The sequence below is a fragment of the Cephus cinctus genome, unplaced genomic scaffold (genome assembly GCF_000341935.2).
Source record: "Cephus cinctus unplaced genomic scaffold, Ccin1 Ccin1_scaffold0101, whole genome shotgun sequence".
NCBI lineage: Eukaryota > Metazoa > Arthropoda > Insecta > Hymenoptera > Cephidae > Cephus > Cephus cinctus.
This window is the reverse complement of record NW_014332838.1, coordinates 1,975,442-2,002,216: the sequence shown is the minus strand read 5'-3', so window position 1 is coordinate 2,002,216 and position 26,775 is coordinate 1,975,442. Positions and strand designations below refer to the sequence as shown.

Genomic DNA, 26,775 nt, shown 5'->3' with positions numbered 1-26,775 from the left:
TATAATAATTTTAAGGTTATGTACATAGTCAGTAATTGGTCATGGCACTTGAAAGATATTACGCATCTTCATTATACATATAAATATTTACAGTGAAATTGGCAAGAACTAATGTTTGTGGTTGATAGCGCAATAAATTTTCATGAGCTTATAAACTAAGTTAAATATCTTTTGACTTGTGATGATAGTAAATAACAATTTTGAGGTTAAGCGTTTCTTTACTGAATAACATATTTTAACGATACAGAATCTTCATTATTTAAACAGCTTAGTTATAATTTTATTCCAACTATTGTTAGTGAAAAAAAGTTTAATCTGAAGTGGCACCTGTAAATATGACTATGGATTATTACTTCATCTAACTTCTCCAACTCCTTATTTATATCATGAAGAGAAGACAAAGAAGACCTGTTTTAGATATTAACGGGGAGCAGTCTGACTCTCCTAGAAGACGCTGGCAAAGTAAATATCATTGATCCAATGTCTTTACATATGATTTACAATGAAACTTGCAAGACAATATTTCCCAATGCATATGTCGATGAATGACTCATCCTGACTTTTTCTTTCAGACAAATATCAACAAATTGCTGTTGATCACCCTGAACAAAATGGTTTACCTAGTAATCCATTAGTAAATTTATTGGGACAATATAATTCTGATAGTGAAACAGAAGACACAAAGCAAGATTCTAATAAATTAGATGACCAAGTTAATGATTTTTTCAAGGTAGTACACATGAATTAAAATGGAATAAACTCAATCTATTAAAAAAATTATCTTGAAAGACATAATTCATCTTTTAGGAGATCCAACTTATTGCTCCGGAGCAGCCAAAACCCAATATGATGGATAAATTTGATGGGATTAAATCAACCCCACAGAAACTTGTACCAAATACAAATCGACAACAAACATGTCAGTGGATGAGATATCACTTATTTTTTATTCTTATATTTTCTTTATATTTACTTAATAAGAAAAGCTATATATTTTCTTTGTATGAGCATATTCTTTAATATTATTTCAGTATGGCAAGAATGCTTTGATGAGTCAACGGGTTACCCCTATTACTGGCACACTGAAACTAATGAAGTTACATGGGAAATGCCAGTAGAGATGAGATTATTAAGAGAAAATACTCAAGAATCGACTACGCGTGTCTTGCATGCGATGCAATGGGCCAATTTTTCATCGAATACATGTATTAGTTTTTTTACTTCTTATTAGACACAAGTTTTTAAAACATCGTATTACATTTCATATATTATATATTTGATTATACAATTTATTCATCATATAGATCCACAACCGCAAACCAACATTCCTGAAGGAATGATACCTAAGGAAGTTGTCGCCAGAAACAGAAACAGACAAGTTGGTTCTCAACGCGATCAGCCACAAAAATTACATATTGAACAAGAATCACCAACAAAAAGTGGTTTGAAGGACAATGATTTGGATGATGGGTACGATTTGTATAATTAGAATCCAAAAACTTAATAGAATATCAGTATAATAACGAATTCATATTTTATCTCTATAACAGGAAAATTGAGATGATAACCTCTTTCGGAAATGATGAAAGTGAATCAGATGAAAGCGACATTGAATCTAAAACTCGTGAGAGATCGAAAGAAACGGTTTCTGTGAAAATGCGTCCAAAACCAGCAAGCGCGAATACACATCTAATTTCTAATAAGAAAGTTGAAGATGTGTCCAAAAACTTGAAAATTGGACCTGCTCTTCCACCAGGTATTGTGCCAATGGTGCATGGTCCTGAAAATGCCAGCTTAAAAGTAAGAAGAGATAATGCCAGACAAAGCCGATCTGAAAGCAATGATGAGAGCGAAGTGAAGCATTCTGAAACACATAATGTTCAGAATTTAGTATCGAATGAGGATTCTATGAAAGCATCTTTAAAGTCCGAAATTAGGGAAATAGATATATCCCAATATTTGAAAAGTCAAGCAAAAGTGTCGCAAAGTGATGTTTTGCAATATACAGAAGCTCCGAACAAAGATAAATATGTTAATAGTGTACATTTTCATGCTGATATTGACATAACCATGGAATTGGAAGAAAAAACAAACAATACAAGCTCGTTGGTAAAGTCAGAAATAAAGGTACCTGTTACACCTGAAAAAGAAATTAAGTTTTCTTTAGTAGCTGGCTACAGCGACGACTCGGATGTTGAGGAAGAAATTTCTCCTAAAAAATCAACAATTACTCCCCTGTTCCCTAGTGTGGAATATCAGCAAGATAAAGGTATCCTAACTACATCGAGTGAAAATTCCTGTAGTAATGATGGTGTAACAAAGAAGATAGAAACTAAACACAGTGAAACGGGAAACGCTTGCATTTATGAATATAAAAACGAAAGCACTGAAAAGTTATTAAAAGAAAACGGAGAATCGCAGGAAATGAATGTGGAATTGGATACTGGCAAAGTAGAAAGTTTAGAATCTGAAGAAGCTCATCTTGCAAAAACGGAATCAGAGCTTCCAAAACCAAACAAGTTTTTAGAAAATTTAGAAACACCAGCGAAGGCGTTTCAAAGGAAAAAGCGTATAGCGTTTGATGGTATGTTCCTCTTTAAAATTAAAGTACTGCATTTAACTCAAAATTATCTCTCGATAGTTACTTTATCACTTTTATTATTATTCTTCAGTTACACCCAACAAAACCAAATCATTGGATGCACAAAACGCAGCAACGAGTAAACCAGAAGCAATAAGCACACCCTTTCCGACACTAATATCTACTGACAATGACCGTCATGGTTTAGGGTTCCAAAAAGAATTACGTAGCGTGGATCATCATGAGTTGATTGAAACAAGTAATGAGCAGCAAGAAAAATCGAACACTTCTACAACTAAAAGTGGAATCAGCTTTGTCAAAGGAGAAACTATAAATGTGAAAGAGGAAGACAGTGAAAAAAATAAGGAAATAATCGAACTTAACAAACAAAATCTCAAGTGCTTGACCGAAACCATTATGGAAAAATTGAAGTTCTTATCAGAAGGAAGTCATACTGCGTCTGCAGTGCAGGTTATGGCCATACAACTGCAGGTGGATAATACTTATATTAGCAATACTTTAATGAAAAAGTATGTTAAAACATAATTTTATATTTGCCTTAAAGACATTGCTCGGCGCTTGGGAAGCTGGAGACCTGAAAGAAAACTACCTACATAACTGGCTGACCGGTACGAGTCGTGAATTGGGTCGCTTAGAGCAAGCAGCGGCACCCTCAGGATGGGACTGCCAGTGGGATAGGTACAGTATCCCGCACAAACAAACATTCAAACTCGATTATGCTCTAAATATACTCATTTGTTATTTACATCATCCTATACTTGTAATGCTTCCTCGTCTCTCGTGTTAACTGCAATATGTATTTACGCAAATATCGAGTGACGACTGAAGAGTTCATCACAGCGTATTCAAATTGCTGGCAGTTTATAATTATTTAGTGGTAAATTGAATGAACCGTATTGTTCAAAACTTGTTCAATTCAGAGGCACGAGCATTGCATAGTGATACTATTTTTCTTAATGACAACTGCTACACGTATCTATCGAATTCTTTTTTGATACAAATCAGCAGGCAAACAAGTAACATTTTAATATTATTTTGATCTGTTCACAAATATATTTCATGTCGTAGCACTATATCTCACTCATAACTTGATTCTTGTAATGTTCTCTTGTCTGACTAGCTACTAATGCTGGTATCATTAAACTGTTATGAGATTGTAATGTATAATACGCTGAAAAGATATCGTATGCACTTGATATCATAGTTTCTATGCAACGACAAGAGAAGGTTGGTATTGTTGCTTTAAATTATAGATTTTGTGATTTTCGTGATTTATGCTTTATCTTGCTGTTATAGGTCTTCGAGAAGTGAACATGATTTCAGTGGAAGGTGCAGGACCGTCCAAGAGTAACAGGACATTTTGCTTCCTTTGAAATTAAAAAAAAATATAAAGAAACACACTATCTTAATATTTATCTGAGTCCATATTAAAGCCTTAGAACATGTTTTACAACATTAGCCAAACTGATAACAATAATATTTTCAAATTACAATATTCCTTTTTTTTACTGACAAACAAAATATAAAAATGCTATCTCCTATCAGACAGTGATTGCATTCGTTATGGATAAAATCATTTAACTGATAATGACACTTTATATAATTGCACAAAGATTTTTAACTTTTCAAATATCAATTAACATCCGATAGAGTACAGTAGTCTTTTTTTATTTTCTACATAACATCTAATGGTCAATTTTGAAACCCATCAATTAAGTACATAATGTCCTATTAACAGGATTAATATTTTATTTATCTAATAAGAATTCTTAAGGATCGGCGGAATGTTTTGTTCGTGAAACACATCCAAGGACATCATATTGTATTTTATAGCGAATGGTCAAGGACCTATCCATTATATAATGAGTATTTTGATTTATGAAATAGATTTTTTAATAAAAGGAACTTCGCAGGTATCCTGATGAACTGCAACGCAGGTAGGGGTATTAATGGATTACGTTCACTAATTCTAAAAGAAAGAGACCAGTCGGTCAGAAAGAATGGTGCCGACAGATGTTGAAAACATTACACTCTACCCAATATTCTCATTACTTTCGTTTTTTTGGGGGGGATGTTTCTAGATCGCATAAACGCTACTATTATCGGAACTCTACAAGCGGAGAGACTCAGTGGACTTATCCGGAAGCTGATGTAATTGGTGGAACCGAAGAGATGGATCTGTGTACGACGCCTCCTCCACAAGACCAGGAGGAACCAGCTATCATAGGTATGTTCATCAATTATCTACATAAATAGATGATACAACATATACAATGCAAAATGATGTACAATTCTTATTGTTCGATCTTTAGAACAAGTCCAAACTGATGCTCAAGGGGCCAAGAATGATTTAGTGGTGTTAGCATCTGAAAGAGATGAGAAATCAGTGTCAATGGAACATGATAAGAACGGGGAAGTCCTTCCAAAAAGTTCAAAAGATTTGGAAGTTCCTCCACCACCACAAATCTCTAGTCCTAGTCCACCACCACCGCCAAGAATATTCGCCGAGGATTTAAAGAAAGGCAAAAAGCGACGAGGCAGTATCAGCGAAAAGACTCCGGATATAAAGAAGAACAGAGTAGATAAAGGTAAATTCATTTGATCCTCTAAAAAGGAAATTTGGTTAAACCTAATATCTTTAGCTATTTCGTGCGATCATCACACTGGATGCAATTACGATATATTATCCGACTTCCTGGATAAACTACAATGTACCCATGATGTTTTTTCTGCAGAGATAACACCTACATCTGACATAAGACAGTCTGTCAATCCACCCTTACCACCATCACCGCCTAAACCATCACAGCCACCATTGCCTCCATACTCACCTTTAGTGCAAAATCCTCCAAATAGCGAACCATTGCCGCCAGGTGTAGATGCACCAGACATCACATATCCAATGGCCAATTCTGCGCTCGAGCCAACCGTATTGTATACGGCTGCTACACAACAAACGAACCCAATTTATGCAGCTACTATTGGAGACACAGCTGTACCGATTATAGACCATCATGCTGCTATTATGCAAGGGCAACTTATGCATTACCCAGCGTACCATCAACATTTACATAATGTAAGTCTATTCAGTTGGATGTATGACGTACACTATTTTAATAAAGAAATGTTTCTATGATATGATTTAATTAAAATAGCAGGCTATTATAGCAGCAGCAAACAGACTCAGTGGCCAGGAAGCCGTTCAATTTGTGGTGGCGGATTATACGCAAGTGTATACGAATAGTCAGATAATTGCGAAACCTCCTATTAAAACACAGAGGGAATCTTTGGGTTCTGCATTAGATTCATTTTACAGTGATATTGCATCTATTGAGAAAACGAATATAGAACAGGAACAAGAAATACCAGAGGTGGTGGCACCGGTAGAATCTGTCCCGTCGCCTTCACAACCACAGGTGTCAATCGAAACGCCACAAATAGTAATACCTGTTGATTCTATAATTAGAGAAAAGAAAAAGAAAAAGGTACGTGGCACATTTGTCTTACAATAAACTGAAACTGGCGGCCGATAGCTACAACTTTACTTACTAAATGAATATTATATATTATAATCAACCTAATTTTGTTATTCACAAATATATTGTTACAATTATTTAATAATTTTGTTAATTTTAAAGAAAATGTATACGATTAACTGTTTTGTAATATCATTTAAAGATTGGCCGCTAGTTTCCGCTTGTTTTATTTTGCGTATTTTCTAGTACTTTTTGTATGCACAGAATTATAACTTCCTATGATACTATTTCAGGCTAAAATTGGCGTCAGTAAAAAGCAGAAAGAGATGTCCAGTATGGTTGCAAAATGGCAGAAAGCGCAACAGCATTTCGAAGATGGAAATTGAATTGAAAAAAAATCAATGATATTGTAATGTTACTTGAACATCTGTTATACACTTTAACGCAGTGTATAATCTTAAATACGCTGTTGAACTAATGAAGTTGACAACATTGAACATGTACTATATTCTTTAGAATTATAAATAAAAATTTTATATACCAAAACCCTATTTTTATTAGCGGGTTACAACTATACCTCCACTACTGTTGCAAAAATTAACTCCATAGTAAATATTGGGAATAAATATACAACGTAAAATCAATAAAAGAAATTTATTGACATGTAATGATAGTAAAGTAGTATAATTCAGGCTACAAGAGCACTGGCGGTTGAACTTTCGTACTTCCAGTTGGGTGGAAGGGAACCCTTTGTTTTATAATAACGGGCGAGTCTGTGAATTCTAGATTCAACTAGAATCAAGCGGAATTTACTATCCTTGTCCTTACGATTCCGCTCCAAGTGTTTCCTGATCGCAACAGCCTTTTTGATCAGGTAGTATAAGTCCTCTGGTAGATCTGGAGCAAGTCCCATACTCTTCACAATTCGCAGAATTTTGTTTCCGGTACGAAAACGAACTTGTGCTACTCCATGAGAATCACGAAGGATGACACCTGAGAATAGAATCGTAAGAGCATAAGATTTTGAAAAATATAATTGCATATATTATGAAGATGTTAAAATTTTGTGAATATTGATTTGTCAATGGCTACCTATAATGAGATCAAGACTATTACTTGAAATCATCTCAAAGGCCAATGTTGCAATTTACTCTAGCAAGCTTCTAGGAAGGGATAAGATTAAATTAAATCGAACCTCAGCTGGTAGCTTGCAACTCTTATTTTAATATTTTGATATAACAATATATACCTATTTGGGATGGAGTATGACCCTTCTTGGCTAGTTTGTAAATAAGTTCTTTGCAATCCTCAGGAGTAAGTTTCAACCAGCTCGGCACACTACGTCTGTATGGCAAAGCTGACTGGGAAATACCCTTTCTAAAAATAAAAAAGTATTTTATAACATAATGTAAATATTCTATATAGATTAAAGTATTTTATTAGTATTTATGAGCTATTGAAACTACAAATCATCTGTCGTGAAAACTTTGTTATACTGATGTATACAGAAATGTTGATTTTACTATATATAGTGTCTAATCCGCCCGTTTACTAATAGGGTTAGAACAGGTATGGCTTCTACAAGCATGTTGAAACTGTCAACTAAAGATTTCTATTAGATATTACAAAGTTAATATATTATCTTTAAGTTAAAATCTGGCATTATAATAAACATGAAATAATCACAGTATTCGATATTTCTTGGTCTAAACGAAGCATTAAAAGTAAGATAGTGGCTAAAAATGAGAGACCAACACATGGCCCGGAAGTTGGATTTTAGTATTGCAATTTTGACGCGTTTCGTGCTATATACTATGGTTATTTATATGCATATCATTGACCTTAATAATATTTATTAAATCCACATAAATCCGCTTTATATTAATTAAGATAAATATGAAAATTAGGATTTTGTTACCCAGGAGCGTGCATACGACCCATGATGGCAGATTTTTCACGACCAAAAGACACTTGCGCGCGGGCGGATTGAAGAAGAACTAACGAAACGACTCCGCAACGCGTCGCTTTGTGACGTCAGAATCGGTCGTATAACGACCGAACAAGCGGGGTTGAGCGGGGCAACTGTACCTTATGCAGACAAATACCAACATGAGTTAAGTAGTAGCGCTAAAAATTATGATTACGAGAATAAATAAACTGTTCGAGACACCAACCCCGAGTCCTATTTTTTATATTTAATTGCAGAATTCGGATCAGGAATGATTATTCTATGAATAACTCTTATTATTAAGACAATATATTTGCATTTTCATAAGGTACAGAAGTATTATAATTGTTAAGTTAAAATTACTTTAAATCTATGCACATACAAAATGTGGTAAATGAAATTCCATGTTTCTATAAGAAATGTAATGAATGGCGCCGGTAGCCATTTGAAAGACTGTTTTACGAGTAGTTCTTTGTATAGGCCTTAAATGTATTATGTGGAACGTAGATATATAAAGATATGTAATCTAAAGGAAGATGGGTAATGATTAGAACAATTAATTCATTACAGTTACAATAAATGTTGCTTAGTTGTGCATAATATAATTCAATATGGCTTCGGTTATGCTCAGTGGCCATGGTGGCCATCTTGAAACAAGAACTAGCGCAACATCGCAACGGCGTTGCGATCCAAGATGTCCGCAATTTTGCGTTAGGAAGCGTACTTTTGGCTGTCAATATTTCGAAAGTTTGACGCCATAGAAAAAACCTAAAGCCAACTAGGTATACGTATAAACAATTTACTTGTTCATAAAATAAAGGTGGCGTGCTATGATACCTATGAGAAGTGTACATTCTCGTTATACATGGTGGTACTTATGTGACGGTGTGTTTCGTGTTTGTGACTATCACGCAAACTGAAAGTCGAAATTGGGAAAAAATAAGCAAACTATGTTGATTTTGTCTGAACCATAGGTAGATCCAAATATTTTTATACAAATGCACACGCTTCACTCGTAAATAAAATCTAGACGATGAAAATGTAGGGTTTCCTCGCGTCTATTGAAACTTAACCCAATGTGTCGAATGTGATATTGTACTGTAATATGAAATATTGTAATTTTTGAGCATTTTGTGATTTCAAGTTTCATTAATGAAAAGGTTTACTTCTTTATTTACATTTGCATTCGATGGTTGATCGTGATAGTGAATTTCTAAATTTAAATACCATGTAACAGATAACCATCTTCGAATTTCTTGATTTTACCGGTATTATAAAAATTTTATATTGTATTATATGGATATTGCATTTTCATGTTTTCATAAATCATTTGTTGTAAGATTTTTTTGATCACTCATGCTTACAATGAGCAGCTTGATTAATACAAATTATTACTTTGGATTAGGTTGCCTTGATTCATATTTTAAGTTTATTTAGACTATGTTTAATTTGTGTCTAGTAATGTTTAAATTCTTTATTGTAATGTAAAAGCAAGCATCAGTTGTTATACTTGATCTTAGTATATTTAGCCATACTTGCTTTAAGAGATCTTGAAAACTTAGCAGAGCTTTAAATAATATTGCTATGATATATTTAAAATATATATGAATTGTTAATATTACAACAGATATTATACTTGTGTAGCTGAAATCAACATAGATGTAGAGAGTTCAGGCCCATTGCAACTTAGCAAAATGTCAAGTGATAGCGATCGGGTGCCAAAGCCATCCAAGCGCAGAAGAATAATAATACCAGAGAGTGAAAGTAGCAACGAATCCATTGTGTTCCAGACCCATCGCAGACGTAAAGTATATGTATGTATAAGTGAAATCGTTTACCCAAACTTACACAATATTTAAGAGAATCTTGTAAATAAAATTGTATTAGTGATATTCTATGCAGAACCTATTATTAATATATTTGCCATTAATTACTTTCTAGAGGGTTGTAAGTGAAGCTGAAAGCAGTGAGGAAGATAGTGATGTTCCAAGGCCTGTAATCAGGAGAAAAAATTATGTATGTTTAAAAGTGTATGCTTAAGATTAGAAACAGCCTTATTAAAAGAATACTTCAATTCCTATAAAAATATAAGAATTACTAACGCGTAATATTGCATTTTTGTTGCAGAAGGTTGTTAGTGAAGATGATAGAAGTTATGATAGCAATGCTTCAGAAGCAGGTGAGTTGTCTAATCGCATATTCATCATCCTCTTATTTATTTATTTAAAGTCATAAATACAATGACACGATACAATACGTTTTACGGTATAGCTGAGAGTGAGACTAGTTCAGAATGGCAATCTGATTGGGATAGTATGGATGAATTAGAAGAAGAAAAGGAAGCGAGCCCTTTGAAATCTAAACTAAAAAAGAAAAGGATCAAGCCAATCGACAGCCCCGAATTGGCCACAACATCAGGCGCCGGTTTCGAATCTGATAGCAGTGATGGACAATCGGAAAAGTGTCCGATTTGTTTATTGTCTTTCAAAAAACAACAACTTGGAACACCCTCTTCCTGTGACCATTGTTTCTGCCTGGATTGCCTCATAGAATGGAGCAAAAATATCAACACGTGTCCTGTAGATCGTCAAGCTTTTACGGTGATTCACGTAAAAAGTAAAGTTGATGGCAAAGTACGTATTTAATGACCTAAATTGATATCATGTTTAACAATAATACTCCACGCATAATCCATTCTTCTTCATGTAATCAATCATTACTTTTTCTTATACCCAGAACACGTGTTATGCCTTATATAATAATATTTACCCAACAAAAGAAATAATTTCCTGCAGAACATATGTTTTACATAATAGCCCACATGAACTCTGCTCTAGGTATTGAAACACATACCGATCGAAATCAAACCACGAATAGAAGATCAAATTCAAGAAGACCCCACTTATTGCGAAATTTGCCAGCAGTGTGATCGGGAAGATCGCATGCTGCTATGCGACGGATGCGATTTGGGTTATCATCTAGAATGTCTAACACCGCAAATGGAGCAAGTTCCAATGGACGAGTGGTACTGCCCTGAGTGTTCTCAAAATAGTCAAAATGATGCTGAGATGGTAAGAAATAAAAAATAAAACCGATTGTATATCCTATATCAAATATAAAGTAAGCGAATCTCAAAATTCGCCTACATCATCTGGAAGTGAAGCAGCATCAAAGATCTAAATCATGCATCATCGATACGAGTAGATGTGTATTCTGTTTCAGGTTGAAATAGACCTCGACGAAATACCGGATCTCATGGAGGAAGCACGTCGACTCGGTGTATCTTATGGACGTACTCGTACCGGTCATCCTCACGAGAATGGTCCTTCATCAATTCCCCGTGTTATACCGCGTACACGACAAACGGAACGTGTCCGCGCAAATATCCGTGCCGATCGCACTCGTGCACGTGAAGTTCAAAATCGTGAAGTACGTGAACGCGCGCTGGTATTCGATCCCGATCAGCCGTCGACCTCGTCGGGGATCGACTCGATCGGCCGTAACAGTCCTAGTCATTCGCGCGACAGTAATAGAAGTTCTACGGAAACGAGGGTTGGTCCATCTGTATCCTCATCTACTTCGTTGCGCGCCGGTACTAGAACGAAGCGTGGTGTAAAACAAAAGAAAACAAAAAAGCAAAAAGTTAAAAGTAGAGGTAAAACACTAGTTCGCGAAGTGCGCTTTACCGAGATCAATGACGACGGCGAGGAGGAAGAAATCGTCACGTACGTGAAAGTGGCGGTGCCATCAGCCTCGTCGTCGAGACGCAAACGAAAGAAGAAGGGCTCGAAAAAGCCGCGCAAGGTACATTACCACTGAGTTCATCACCGATAGAGAACTAACTTGCACACCCTACTATAAAGTCCTTTTTAAACTGCCACATGCCAAACAAACATCAATATCAATTTTTAACGCAGTCTTACATATCTTTATAATATTAGTGCCAATTCAATGTATCCATGAGAAAACATGCGTGGTTTTACTTTTTTTTTATTGATTATCAAAAATAACGTTTAAATTGTTTTCTCGACATGTATTTACCCCGTTCCTTCTTTGTGTGAATAAAAATCATTTGTCAGTAGATGCATTTGGCTTTTCCTTTCTCATTGCAATTCATCATTCATTTCATATCGTATTAATAGTTATATTGTTCTTACATCCTTCTGCTAACAATTGGTGCTTGTTTCTTCTTCATTCATGAAATACTTCATACTTTTCATTATACCGTATTTATTTTAGGCTGCATATCTCACTGAATGATGCTCAAATTTGTCCTTTTTAAATTCTTCGTATATACCAGTTGTTAAAATCACATTACATTAGTTCGATAAAATAAAAATTTTAGTTAATAATTTTTGTATTAGAATTGATAGTTTCATTAATTTTACAATTTTTCTTTGAATGAATATTCTTCTTTGATATCTTACGTTATATTTATTTTTACACTTCACTGCATATCTAATGCCTGTATGTATTGGTTTGCAGATGAGAAAAAACAGACGCCGTGCACGCACTGTCTCTTCGGTTTCAATCCAAACTGTAAAAAAACGTTTGGCAAAGACACTAGGCATGCACAAACCGCTTCGAGATGTTCCGCTACTCGTACCCACAATGAAGAATACTCTACCAATCTCTGGTCGATCTTCCCTCGTCAATTCCAGATATCAATCAGGAATTTCGCAAGTCAACCTTTTTGGAAACAATCTCAGTTTAGACTACAGCCCGCCTGGGTAAGTGAAACTTTTAACCATCCTTACTCTCAACTTTTATTAATTTACTTGCCGACGTGCAGATTTAAGGAAAATTATCAATTACGTACCTATAATGATAGTAATGATAAAAATGTTAAAGATTTGTCAATTCCAATCATGACTGCATATGCACCTTGCAAGTGAATTAATCCTACAATGCAACTTAGATGCAGAAGTTAATAGTAAAGGAGTTTTGGAAATTGTGATAATTTTCATCATATAAATAAGATTCTTCAACATTATTAATGCTTTGCGTTGAAATAGTTTCTTTTTATTAATGCCAAATTTTTTGCAAGTTCGTGTTTTCTATATAAATTATTTTGTAGCTGTTTACATTCGTTATTAAGCAAATTGGATACATTTTTTATATTAAATAAATGACTGTTTCATATTTTTAAGTATTGGTATACAAATATCAAATATATTGATAGAACGACAAACTGTCATTCTTTTTGCATATATTATTCTGCATCAAAGTAGTGCAAGTATACATCATTTTATATTATTTGTGTAAAATGTATGTACAAAATGTACATAGTGAAATCATTATACGACTTGAATTCACAATAATTTCTATTGCATTCGTTATACTCGAAATCGTATGTATGATTGTATTTTAAATAGTTCTGCATGCTCTTACGTTTATATGCGAAAAGTTATTTCAATTTCAGGGATTAATGTCTATCGTGTATGATATATTAGAGTAAAGTTAGGCAGGTTAAAAACGTGATATCAAACTTATGATATCAATCCCTTATAAAACTCACCATCAAAATCGTACGAACAAATTAAATAATCTAAATGAATTTGAAAATGCGCACAATACACATTGTTCTGGTTTACATACTAAGATTTATGTTAATTACCTCTATATTTTCTTCAGATTTTGTGTTTTACTATTACACGCATACAGAGACATTATCCCAATGATATTTGATGTAGATTAAAACTTCATAAATCGAAGGAATATCCACTGCTATAAGCTTTGATCTTATTTCAAACGAAGTTCCTTTCAATAAGACTTGCGTATTCACAAAGGCTTTCGATATTTCTCAATTAAAGAGATCATATGAAATTTTAATTGATCTTCAAAATAATTTGGGGTCTTGTCTGTGAATACAGTGATATTTTAAGATGCAACTAGTTACTTGGATGCATCTGAGTAGCATGAAAACAATTTGTTTTTCAATTAGGTCCGACGAAGAATTCGATAGTGCTGTTGGGAATGGCCCAATAGTTAGTGCACATCCGCGGTCGGCAGTATCTGCGACCAGACGACGAATTGAAAGGCTGAAAGGCATCGCCAACCCGCTTGATCGTACTGACCAGCCAGGTGTTATCGATTTGGTTGGGAGTATCATTAGTAGTCAGGAGCTCTGGCATTCGAAGATGTCCGATATGACTCTCAAGGCGGATGGTACGTTGCTTGTAAAGAATGAGAACAAAGAAAACAAGCACAGCATCAACAACAATGAGAGTCCTATCAAGGAGAAGAAGGAAATTATCCAAGAAAAGGAAATCACCCCAAAAAGCGAAAGACCTCTAGACTTAACAAATGTCAATCCCAGCGACATAATTCAGGCTCCTATGTACAACAATTCTCGAGGCGGCGGAAACAGAGGAAACTTTCGTGGAGGCTATCGAGATGGTGGCCACCACAGCCACGGTGGACAAGGATACGGTGGAAGAGATTCTTACGCAGGCGGTGGAAGACACAGTTACGGGGGTCCTGGACCCAGGGATAATTTTGGTGGCCGAGATTTCGGACCTCCTGTCAATTATAATCCCAACTTCGAACACCGTGGACCACCACCATTCAATGGTAGCCCTCCATTTAGAAATCGTAATCCTCAACATTTTCGTAATGAGCGACCACGTCTTCCTCCTACCGATCGACCTCCATTCCCTCTCATGGATGGCGCAGAAAGACTTCCTTTTCATTATCCTGAACGCTTTCCAAGACCTAGGGGACCTTTGAATGTACCTGGTCCACCGATGGGAATGATGCCAAATCCCTCGGTACCAATGGGCATCCGTCCGCCACCAATTCAAAATAATATACCCCCTAATTATCATGATGATTTCTCGAGAAACTTTTCTGATGATCAGAGAGAATCATTTAGCTCACACGTCACTCCTGAATCTATGGGACCACCTCAAAATCCGCAGGATGAAGAAGAATGTGATATTTATTGTGATATCGAGACACCTAACAAATCAGATAGTGACGCTCGTGAGGAGAGTCAAAATGACAGCGCGATTGCCTTGCTACCACCACCGGAGCCACCATCTGGTTTACTTGATTTTGAAGGAAACTCAGCAAGCGAAAAAGACAACGATAGCGATCAAGAATTAGTCATTGACGACACTCCGAAAGAAGATACCTCTAAGGAATTGAAAAGTGATGACAAGTATGATCCGTTTGCAGCTGATAGCGACAGCAATGAGAGCTCCCATGGTAACAAGGCACCCATCGATAAACCTGAAACTTGTTCAGATAATAATGACATACCGATACCTTTAGAACCTCCGCCATTGCCTGCAAATTTTCCAGCCCTGAATGTTGTGAATCAAGCTGTAAAACAAGCCATTGAGGAAAATATCAAACCTGTTGTTCGCCTTACGGCCTATGACGATGACGATGATGAAGACTCCCAAGCTGATTGTCCAAATTTTTCAATTTATTCTTCAGAGACGATGGATGTAGTACGACATACGGAGCAAGAATTGTCTCAACAGATAGGACCTCTACAACCTCCACCATTGCCGCCGGATATGCCGGACGATGATGACATTATTGTAGGAGATGTTCAACCTTGCGACTTGGCTGATATTCCTGAACCTTCTGATCCTTATGTTGAAGCATTACAAAAGGAGAGACAAACACTCAGCAGGATACCACCTAAAAAAATATCCAACGACAGCAGAGGAAAAATCACGTTCAAGATTGGGAATAAATTGAAGCTCAATAACAAATTAAGTAATTTATATGACGAACTTGATGAAAATATTGAGAGTACGATTGAGCAAGAGAAGCAAATGGAAGACAAAATGTCGAGAGACGCTAAACAAAATAATAAAAAACCAATCGAATCTGATCTTGAGAAGTCAGAAAAAGTATCAATCGAAATAAGCACAGATAAAGATAAAAGCGGCACGCTAAATAAAAGTGAGATACCCAATGAAAGTGATAATAAATCGGACGAAGAGGATGAAGAGAAACTGCAAGATCTTGAGAAACAACTTAAGGAAAAGGAAAGAAAGTTGCGTGAAATAGAACAACAAGAAGAAATGGAAAAGCAGATGGATAACCAATCGCCTTTGAAGGTTAGGGAAGCTCTTCTTGAAGAAGAATTGGAAAATGAAATGTCATCGAAGATGAAGAACGATAACAAGCGTAACAATTCTTCGCTGACAGATAGTAGTCAGAATAATAATGCAGACTCTTGCCTCGAAAAAGATACAGCTTCGAAAGAATGCTCTTCGACCGAAAGTAAATGTATTGTATCTACGATAGACTTAACTGAAAAAAGTTCAGACACTATTATTTCAATTGCGGATACAATCCAAATGTCGCCTAAGAATACTGACAATGATGCGACATGTGCAGATCATCATTCAGGTGAAAATCGTGAGAGCGATGAAGCTAGAACCAGTCCTAGTGAATGCGGTTCTGGCACTAGAGAACCGGATAATTGGGATCAATTGTCAAGTTCTAAAGGACATTTTCGTAACAAGTCTAAATCCCCCATTAAATTTACTAACGAGGAAAATGACTTTGCTGAAGGTTCACGAAGACTTAGCGACTGTGAAGATAAAAGTAGCGAAAAGGGCAGTAGGGCTAAGACTGCTAGTGAAAGTGAAGATTTAGACAATTCTGATCCAATTCGAGAAAAGGGAAGTTCCAGTTTTGATGCTGATGACGATTCTGAAAATTTTCCACTCGAAAAAGATAAGACGGATATTTGTACGGACCTTAAACGTAATATAGAGCCCAGCGCTTGGGAATCCGATGGTGCTTACACTCCTTGCAAGGATGAATTACCAGTGAAGGGACAAGACGTACCTCGAGAATCTTTATCTCCATTTGAAAGTGGTTTGGAACCCATTACACCAACGAAAGATAAAGTGACTGATGATTTAGATGGTTGCAGAACACCAGCCGGATATGCTGGTTTAGGTACAGAAGCCATATCTGAGACAGATGAGCCCATGAATTTCGAGGACGAATTGGCATTGTTAACTATGCGAAAGGAGAAGGAAATGGAAGAGGGTGAGATAATGGACGAGAGTAAATCGAATAAGAAAGTACTTGATAAAGTCAAGTTAGTACTTGAGAAAGAGGACGATAGTAAAAAGAAAAAGAAAAAAGATAAAAAGGAGAAGGGTAAGGACGCTGATAAAAATAAAGAGAATATTGCAACGGAGAATCAAGTCGCATGGAAGAAAATTTCGAAGAGCACGAAGGAAAGGCAATATCGTGACAAGGATAGACGATCAAAATCAAAAGATAAAGAAAAGGAGAAAGAGAAAGAGAAAGAAAAGGAGAAACAAAAAAAGAAACCGAAGGAAGTAGTTAAGAAAAAAGAGAAGAGGAAAGAATTGCCCAGATACGATGTTAGAAAAATTGTTGCCGAAAAACCTCCAAGACCAAGGAAGGATGAGTACGGTCGTGACATCAGAGAAGATTCGAGAAGTAGATCTAAGAGTAGAAGCCTTTCACATAGAAGATCAACCTCGAGAGATCGTAGAAGTCGTTCATATTCGAGAATGCGATCGCGAAGTCGATCTCGCTCCAGAGTACGTAGATCTTGGTCCAAAGACCGGCAATCACACTCCAGACCGTGTAGATCATTGTCACGAAGAAGATCAATATCTCGATTAAGACGGAAATCACCTAGAAGAAGATCAAGCTCTAAACGTAGATCTTTGTCGAGAAAGCGATCTGTATCCAGAAGACGATCAAGATCTTTATCGCGAAGAAGAAGATCACTCTCACCGCGACGTAGGTCCGGTAGAAGATCACTTTCACGGAAGCGAAGAACAAGATCCAGATCTCGAGAAAAGAGAAAAGACAAGTCAAAGAAACGCAAATCCAGGAGTCGATCAAGAAATCGTAAGAATTCACGATCAAAGAGTCCGAAGAAGGCATCTTCAAGATCACGGGAAAAGAAACACACGAAGAGGAAACGCGTGAGCAGATCAAGATCCAAAGAAAGGTCATCTTCCAGAGAAAGAGATCGTAATAGGAATTGGGATCAAGTAAATGAGAAACCAGTGGAGCGTGAACGAAATTTATCGAGAGAAAGAGAAGAGCGTAGATCATGGAGTGCCCAATGGACTCCATCATGGTCTAGATCACGATCAAAATCTCCCTCAGCTGCTCAACATGATGAAATTGCTTCCCACACCTGGTCGCCACCACCAGTACTTGATAATGTGGCAGTACCTCCTAAAAATTTGACTGTCATTCTCACGAATAAAGAAGCCATCAAAAAGAAGAAGAAAGAAAAGCGAAAAGAGAGCAAAAAATCAAGGGAGACTGAGAAACGTAAGAAAAATAAAAGAAATCGTACCCCACCACCTTCGAAGGAGGTTTTCGCCAGTGGAGATAATATCTTAGTAAGCGTATGCTTCAATAAAGACAATGAGACGAATCAGCCAGAATTACCTGAAATCCCAGAAACATTACCACTTCTGGTACCAACGAAACGTAAGAGAAGAGAACCAGTGCACGTGGAACCGCCGAAAAGGCCGAAGAAAGACAAAACGAAGGACAAGAGATCTAAATCTCCCAAAGCGAAAAAAGAGAAAAAGAAAAAATCTAAAGCTGCCGAAATTGCCGCAACGAAGAAACCTGTGGCAGTCATAGATCTAGATCAATCTCCATTCAGAGAACAAACTCCGTCACCACGTGATGTCATTGTGCTGAGTGACGACGACGACAAGCAAGTTCAAGAAAGTGCTACCCCCGAACAACGTCCTTCTTCACAAGCAACGCCGCAACACGAGCAATTTGTATCCCAAGGTCCTAAAACTCCACCGGAGCCACAAGTTAAGTTCTCCATAACCAAACAAACGAGCAACTTAAGAACTTCCATGATCAATCCTCTTCACGAGGAGGAAGAGGAAGAAGAGGAAGAGATAGACGAAAGAGCAGAAGAAGAATTAGAGATGAGAGCTCAGGAGGAATTAGAATTGCGGTTAAAAGTCGGTCCCAATACACCCCCTGAACCACCATCTTCACCACCTACCTCTCCCGATGTCTATGATCCCTTTGACCCCACAAAATCTAGGTCACCAACCCCAGTCGCCAGTCAAGAAGCCACTCCCACTGACGAAAGGGATAGAAGTCAACGGAATTCACCAAGAAAACACGATGCAACTGACACACCATTGATGCCGAGCGAACCGGTTCAGCAACTAGATCAACCAAATCAGGAGAAACAAGTTGAGAAACCAAAGATTATATCGATGGTCACGATTAAGAGAGCATCCCCTAAAAGAGACTCATCACCTGCAGCAGATAATCAGACTGAAGCTTCACAACCGGCTGATAGTCCATCAAAATCACAACCGAATCAGCAAAACGCTCAGTCGGCAGCTAATTCTTTTACAACCATTAATCCTGTATTGGCAACTGTTGCTGCTGCTGTACAAAGAAGTACTATTTTTGCAACAAGTACTCCCATTACTGGACAAAGAAATCTATTACAGGTAAGCAATTGACGCTGATCAATTAGGAATCGTTAACTTCACTGTGTTAGAATAAACTCAAATATAAGTACTAATGTAGATATAATCTGCTCTCTGGTCCATTACTGGTAAAAACACAGTGAAGTGTTACGTATTCCTGAAACAGCTCAACTCTAGCTAAATTTATACTAAGAAAACTCTTACGAATATTAATTTTTTTTTCAGCCGAATCGTATATCACCAAGTAATCAAACAAAACAGCGCACGAATGACAGACCACAACTTCCTAACTTATTTACTAATCCTGCCAAGTCTACGCCAGTGCGTAGTTCGAAGTCTACTCAGAATAAAAGTAATTCATCTATGGGCCAAAATGGCAGCGACACGACACTTGAAACGACGAATGATCCTGTGGACATGTCTTCGCCTTATTCTCCGGGCTCAAGTCTCAGTGATGGAATTTTTGACCCACCAAGCCCTGGGAACTATAATAGTCCATCAGCGCCTGCCGCAAGTACTAATAAGAATAGTACATCTAAAACGAGCAAACCTGTGGAGAAGAAAGATGCATTTGATGCATTGTTTGGCACGTCACCAGCAGTAAAAACAATGGGCAAGGGTAGATCCAAAAAAGTTTCTGATAAGGATAAACGAAAAAAATGTACGTAGATCATGTGAATGGTACATGCACTATATCATGGAAAGGAATGTATTTTAAGTTTGATTGTAATGGATCCTCTTTTAATTGCAGCTACAAATCCAAAAGTTGGCGTTCGTATGGATGAAAATCAGCTTCAGATTTTAGATGACCTTCCCAGTTCTGCTGTAGAAATGCAAGTTAAGGATAAGGTGGGTTTTTTATATAAAAATTAAATTTTATAGATCTCAAATATAACTCCTTATGTTCTCCGTTTTCAGTTCCTGAAAAAATTGAATCGTCAGGAAAGAGTTGTGGAGGAAGTAAAGTTAGTTCTGAAACCACATTATACTAAGAAGCACGTGACGAAGGAGGAATACAAAGATATTATGCGCAAAGCTGTACCTAAGGTATGCTATTTTGTTATTACTAAAGAATGTTGGTAAATGCATAGAACAAATAATGAACACCCCTTTCTTTAATTTTTAATTAAATTTTAAACTACTTCGTTTTACATCTCTTACTGGTAAATCGTTTATAATTTACTAGAACTGTATCATCTTTTCCAGATATGTCATAATAAAACAGGTGAAATCAATCCGAAAAAAATAGCACAGCTTATAGAAGCCTATGTTAAAAAATGCCGAGGTGGTAAAAAGAAGACGCCTGGAGTTTCTACAAGCACTCCAGCAAAGGTTTCGAAGCCGGCGTAAGTTTGTTAATATTTTTTCTTTTTCTAAATATATCATATATTAATATTATCATGCACGTATAACTTCGATACAATATACAAAATGAACTTGAACTCAAAGATCTATTTCAGTATCATTCTCATTCATGATACAGAATTTAGCTTCTTATTAAATAACCTTTAACGCCAATATAATATTTATTTTTACTGTTGTATTAATCAAAAAGATTCTTACAATAAAAAATGAAAATAAATATTTTGTTGCATATTGTATTTTTCAACTCTATTCCAACCAATAGCCTACTCGTTACTGACTGGGAGCACATTGGGATAAATATCTAGTACTTTGATTTATAAATACCAAATAGTGTTATCATTTTATTACATCTTTTGCAGGAAAACCCTCTGGAGTTGATCATAAGTTGAGAACGCTAGAGTGTTAGATTATCCTTTGGTGGTAGAAATCTCTTTAAACCTCGATTGAATCGAACCTGTCGTTTGGGTGGTAAGTGCCCCGCAACTCTAAATATCTTCCCACCAACGACCGAACAATGTGTATTGTGTGTACATACTTAACTAATTGATTGAATTCAAGCGCAATATTTTTATTTATCAAAGTAATAACTTACGCAAAGTAATTAAGGTTCATACATTATTAATTAATATTATTGTTAATTTTATTGCATGGACATACAGTTAAGGGCGATTATGCTTAAGATTAGGAAATTTATAAAAATCTGTACACCAAACATACCGTAAACAGGGAGGAAACGCTCAATCAATTCTCTTAGCAGATATGGCAGGTAAAATGCACTTGGTGTGCAATTTCATTTAGTCTGTTTTCAACTGTATCGCTTCCTTGCACAAGATCTTTTTATGTTGTGACGGTTCATCAACTTAATTATCGGAAATTGTAATATTGTCGATACTGTAAGATTTGAACTTTTGTAATTACTTTCATTGCTTGAGCGTAAGAATAATTTCTAGAAAATATCAAAAGGTTTTTATGAGATCTTTTTCTGATAGTTTCCTTTACTCCTTCCACTCGTCGAATCAGTATAGATTAATTTCGCAGAAAACTTAGTACGTGAAGCCTACTGTATCAAATTCGTGCTATTACTCATGTATTGTTTTTTTTTTTCTTTATTACGTGATGTACGAGCGTTTTTGCGCAACAATTGTTTATTATAATCACCACTATACGTTTATTAAACTTTATCAATGTGTCGTAATACGTTTACAGGCATGTCATCACTTTGAGGTAATAGCAAATTTATTTATAAAATGTACTCTAGCGATGTGACAAGTTGTAAGCATATATTATATTCATAAAACCGAGTTATTGTTTACGTATCAATTTAAATACAACTCAGAACAAATAATTCTAGATTTAATACTCTTTCGGATATGAGAACATAAAGAATTTCATACAGCAGATAACCGTGAAGTTTTGTTGCAAAATATAAGATATAGACGAGTGAACGCCATTCTGTTTATGAGACAGTTGTTTCATCGGATAAAAATGTGCGTGCGCTATTCGACCATGTAATAAAAAGCAGTGTAAATTATAATGGACTACAGATTAAAAATAAATATTATTTAAAATAATATATGACTGTTACTCTAGATATAATCATAGCTCGTTCAACTACACAAATTTTGTATTAACTATTGAAACAGCTGTCTGCTAATTACTTTGATAATATACAGGTATTACAATGAAATGAAATATATCAATATGAATTTTCTAAATGAGATACGTTGAGTTAAATATTTTACACTTTTTGATATTGAAGAACAGTTATCCTTTTTATATATATCATCACGACCCCGAGCTATGATCTACAAATCGTGTTCGACACTGGAAAAAAATTATAAAATAAAATTTAATAATGTATGCTATAAATTTCTAATAATTTTTAACATTCTGTAGCTATTTCGCGGTGCATGTTTATTTCGAAAAAGCGCAACTTGCATATACGTCTATCTTTTATGAAAGAGAATGTCTTACTTTTAAGGTGTTGTAAATAGTTCATGTGTACAAAAATTCGCATTGAAATACAGCGCTCTTGCAAAAATATATTATAACTGATAGTATCAATTATACATACAATTGATTATACAGTTTCATTCAGTGCAATAGCACCGACTAGAGTTGGTTGTACCATAGAAATCAAATGGACAGACTAACTTGAGATGCTGCGTTTGGCCTGAGTGACCCTATAAAGATGATTTCACTATGTGAGCATTTTTTAAATGAAGCAAGTGATATGTGATCAAATAATGCATGCAAGGAATGTGCAATATAATCTGGATAGTATAAAATTATAAGAATCATTTGGCACACTGAGTATTTGTATAAAATCTACTTCTTACATATTTCTCAACATGTTTTCACATAGCAGACTCAACTATGATTCTGAGAAACAAATTTCATTAGTTCTGATGATTACTTTAAATTAGTGTTAATAATTTAAGAATTGTAGATAAAAATATATATGAACAATGATAGTTGTTTTGTATAGAACATGATTATACTCCAAGTTTTAACGTTTTTCTGTAATCTTATGTAAACTTCCATAATTAAAGTTTGATAAATTAATTGAAAGATTTTGAATAATTAAAACTGAACTTCTGGGTTTAGATTGGTATAATCCCAGCAGTAAAATATTTGTTTATTGAGTTACTGACATAAATCGAAACTGTTGATGAGTTGAAGCAGTTGAGGAATTGATTTGTGGGAATCATATAAGTAATGAGTAAGAAAAGAAAAGTAGACAACATTCAAGAAAAGGAAGGGTCCTCTTAGAAAAGGTAATATAAAGGTTGAAGATCCCACACATAGAGAATAATTTGACATGTAACAGTTCCAATGGACTAATTAATTTATTAACAAAAGAATTGTACAAATGTTTTGCTCTTTTTTAACAAAATATTATCGCTGTTTTATTTCGATAGTAAAATATAACAAGATATCCATGAACTATGTATCATTCGACAAAAACCAGCAGTCAAATTACAAAAAATAACATCACAATTATTAAGTGTGATAAAAGTTGTGAAAATAAATTGTTATAATTAGTTTGCTGTATTACTTTCTAAAGAAAATGGAGAAAATCATAAATTATAATTATTTTGAAGCGTAGAAATTCCTTAAACATTGTGTTTCTATTTGCATCTTCTCGTTCATTCCGTCGTATATGTTCACCAAACATTTTTAATATCAAATATTAATTATATACGTAATCAAAATAAACACTGTACAAACTGATACCGATACGGTAAAACTGGCAGGCTATGAAAAATAGCCATCTTTGCATAGTTTTAAGTTAATTTAATAAAGACTCCAACCAATCGTCATTTAAAGTTTGTGAGATATCCTGACTATTATTAACTAAATAACTATATGAATCTAAAAGGGAGTCTATATTAATATTAGGCGTTAATACTGAATTTCTATCAGGTGTTATGGCAGCTGTTGATGGAATATTACTAACGGTTACATGAATATTTGATTCTACTGGTGTGCTACATTGAGATACGACTTGACATTCATTAATAGGAACTATGGTGAAACATTTATCATCGGCGTTAGAAATAATATCAATGGTCTTTGAAACATTGACATCTGAACTTTGGAAAATTTCATTTTTAGATGATAAATCATTGGCAACATTTGTACCAGCGTTGTCACCGTTGTTATTTTGTTTTAATTTTTTTCTAATCTCATTAAAATTAAACTTTTCATACTTAATCCCATTAAGATTACTTCGTTTCGATTTTCTGTTAGACTTTTTCAGTATTTCATTAATCGATAAAAGTTCGTCAGGATTATTTTCCGATATTGAACTTCCGGCAATACTTTCAACAGGCAACTGAGTCTTCTCATCTACATTCTTAATAGATCCTTTTGCCTCTAATAATTCTGGCATTTCATAAGTTAATGTAATCGGTGGTAATCCGTCAAATTCCATAGTAGTCACTTGCAGAGGTGGTTTGACCTTATTACTTACAAGAACTTCACTATTATCTGAAGACTCATTGCTTAAATTCATCGTACATTTATCTTTACTTATAGAGGAGATGTTATGCTCCGCCGATTGTGAACTAGAATTCATTAACAATTTTGTCGTTTGCTTTGTTGTCTGTAATAGTACTTTAGAGGTAGGAGATGCATTGCTATTATTTTGTAATTCTGAATTTTTCTCTATGGAAGCTGCAGTACTCCCTATTGATGTAATATTTTCATTTTTCATTTTTCTACGTACGACTTTTGTGATGTCCACATTTATTTTTTCAACGCTTCGAACAGTGGGAACGCTTTTAATGTTAGTATTATTTTCTAGGCTGACATTCTTTTCACTAATTTTGGTAGTATCAGACTGTAAGATGTTGCTGCAAACTGAATTAGTAGTGTCACTCATTTTTATGTTAGGTATACTGTGAGATAGTGAGCAGCTTGCATTCATATGCGATTCATCCTCATAATTGGAAACTGATGAAGTTTCAGATTCTCTCATAGGATATTGAGTAATATTAATCTCATCTTTTGCATTCACATTATTTTCACGACTACAAAGATTATTTTCTTTCATTTGATCTTGAATCACAGAACTTTCTACTGTTTCACTGGTTTTAATCAATGATGTCCATTTTTTTGTAGTAGTTGATGATATACTTGATATCTTGCAATTGTCCTGCTTTTCTATATCATCCACATCAAATATACTCGTGCATTTTGAGGAAGATATATCTACTTTATTGGACAAACATGTATCTGTTGTATCAGGCATAAATTTCTTCATACTATTTTCAGATATTTTGTTTATACTCAAATCTTTAGTGAAATTTGTTGTCTTTATAACATGAATATCAGAATCAAGGATATCCTGATTTTCTGATATAGGAATACTAGTAGAACATGGAATTTCAGAAGTTATTCGTTCTTTCAAAATTGCCTCTGAACTCGGTGTTACTGGTGGAGTATAAAGTGACAGTTCTGTATAAATCTTAACAGGTTCCTGAGTCTTTGGTATTGTAGTTGTACCATTATCCCAATTAAATGACCATACTTTACCAACTTTTCTTGAAACAAATTGGATATCATAATAGCCCCATGGCCAGATACACTGAAAAAATAAAGTTATAATATAAAACAAAACTTAATAACTACATTTAACAAATAACTTACAATTTATTACTAATAAATTTGTTCTACATAACACTAAATAATTAAGAAGTTGAATAATGAAATATAATTGTTTATAATTGGATTCTTCATCCATAATACGCAAAGTGAATGTTAAGTAAAGCTTTAGATAAATAAATAATTATATTTTATACTAACATTAAAAAGCAAAATTTTTAAATATAGGAAAAAATGTTATTACGAAATATTCATTTAGGTAACTCACATCTTCAGATTCGCACACCCACGAGGCCTCTTGCAGATTAAGTTGCAACAATCGAATCTTTTTCTTGAGCCCATCTTTTATACACAATGGACAATATTCTTGCATGCTGTAAAACAACAAATTCCGGCGTGTATAAGATGAGGTTATATATGCTTTCGTTATGTTTACGTTTGCCGGTGTTACTTACTTTTCTTACGTGACAACTCGCTTCAGTTATACTCAATGTCAGACTTCATAAATTATATCATAAACATAATGAACATATTTTTAAAAAATGCAACAACACAAGAATCTTTAATTTTCCTATTAGAGAAACACATTGTTGAACGATATTCAGTGGTTAATATCTGCCGCCATGTGCATCGTACACTGACAAATCACTAGTAGATTGAAGTAGATCGTCAGATTTTGCAAGGACGAATTCTTAGAAGAATTAATGAATAGCAGCTGATAAACCAAACACTATTGGTCGTTAACTAGTTGGTATTTCTGATAAACCAATAGCGTGCATGGTACCACTGTTGTCATTGACTATAACTTATTGTTGGACTAACACAATT

General features: G+C 35.1%; 4 protein-coding genes across 8 annotated transcripts; 2 read left to right on the top strand and 2 right to left on the bottom strand.

Annotated features, from left to right (window-relative positions):
- The first annotated feature begins 8 nt into the window (after positions 1–8).
- LOC107274633 (formin-binding protein 4) lies at positions 9–6,624 on the top strand. Of its 2 annotated transcripts, none has more exons than XM_015753917.2 (13): positions 9–462; positions 573–730; positions 808–919; positions 1,032–1,205; positions 1,305–1,470; positions 1,551–2,584; positions 2,673–3,073; positions 3,147–3,280; positions 4,684–4,829; positions 4,915–5,190; positions 5,338–5,678; positions 5,761–6,087; positions 6,372–6,624. In XM_015753917.2, the coding sequence occupies exons 1-13, from the start codon at positions 387–389 to the stop codon at positions 6,462–6,464; spliced, it is 3,438 nt and encodes a 1,145-aa protein (XP_015609403.1). In that variant the 5' UTR covers positions 9–386; the 3' UTR covers positions 6,465–6,624. The 2 variants fall into 2 exon arrangements, with proteins under 2 accessions (XP_015609403.1, XP_015609402.1); XM_015753916.2 differs by having other exon boundaries at positions 11–462; positions 5,758–6,087.
- A 91-nt stretch (positions 6,625–6,715) lies between these two features.
- LOC107274642 (40S ribosomal protein S13) lies at positions 6,716–8,152 on the bottom strand. The gene is made up of 3 exons (XM_015753932.2): positions 7,997–8,152; positions 7,328–7,455; positions 6,716–7,071 (listed from the first exon to the last, which is right to left on the bottom strand). Exons 1-3 carry the CDS (start codon positions 8,017–8,019, stop codon positions 6,767–6,769), a joined length of 456 nt encoding a protein of 151 aa, XP_015609418.1. The 5' UTR covers positions 8,020–8,152; the 3' UTR covers positions 6,716–6,766.
- Positions 8,153–8,651: 499 nt separating this feature from the next.
- On the top strand, positions 8,652–22,886 carry LOC107274631. 4 transcript variants are annotated; one of them, XM_015753908.2, is made up of 14 exons: positions 8,652–8,808; positions 9,671–9,840; positions 9,968–10,042; positions 10,154–10,205; positions 10,298–10,659; positions 10,864–11,097; positions 11,249–11,830; positions 12,512–12,756; positions 13,971–19,494; positions 19,699–20,134; positions 20,225–20,322; positions 20,392–20,520; positions 20,680–20,819; positions 21,198–22,886. In XM_015753908.2, exons 2-14 carry the CDS (start codon positions 9,721–9,723, stop codon positions 21,214–21,216), a joined length of 8,016 nt encoding a protein of 2,671 aa, XP_015609394.1. In that variant the 5' UTR covers positions 8,652–8,808; positions 9,671–9,720; the 3' UTR covers positions 21,217–22,886. The 4 variants fall into 4 exon arrangements, with proteins under 4 accessions (XP_015609394.1, XP_015609396.1, XP_015609392.1 ...); XM_015753910.2 differs by having other exon boundaries at positions 8,656–8,808; positions 9,654–9,840; XM_015753906.2 differs by having other exon boundaries at positions 8,670–9,000.
- A 1,092-nt stretch (positions 22,887–23,978) lies between these two features.
- On the bottom strand, positions 23,979–26,575 carry LOC107274639 (probable basic-leucine zipper transcription factor E). The gene is made up of 3 exons (XM_015753927.2): positions 26,403–26,575; positions 26,216–26,321; positions 23,979–25,930 (listed from the first exon to the last, which is right to left on the bottom strand). The coding sequence occupies exons 2-3, from the start codon at positions 26,318–26,320 to the stop codon at positions 24,131–24,133; spliced, it is 1,905 nt and encodes a 634-aa protein (XP_015609413.1). The 5' UTR covers position 26,321; positions 26,403–26,575; the 3' UTR covers positions 23,979–24,130.
- Between the last annotated feature and the right edge of the window lie 200 nt (positions 26,576–26,775).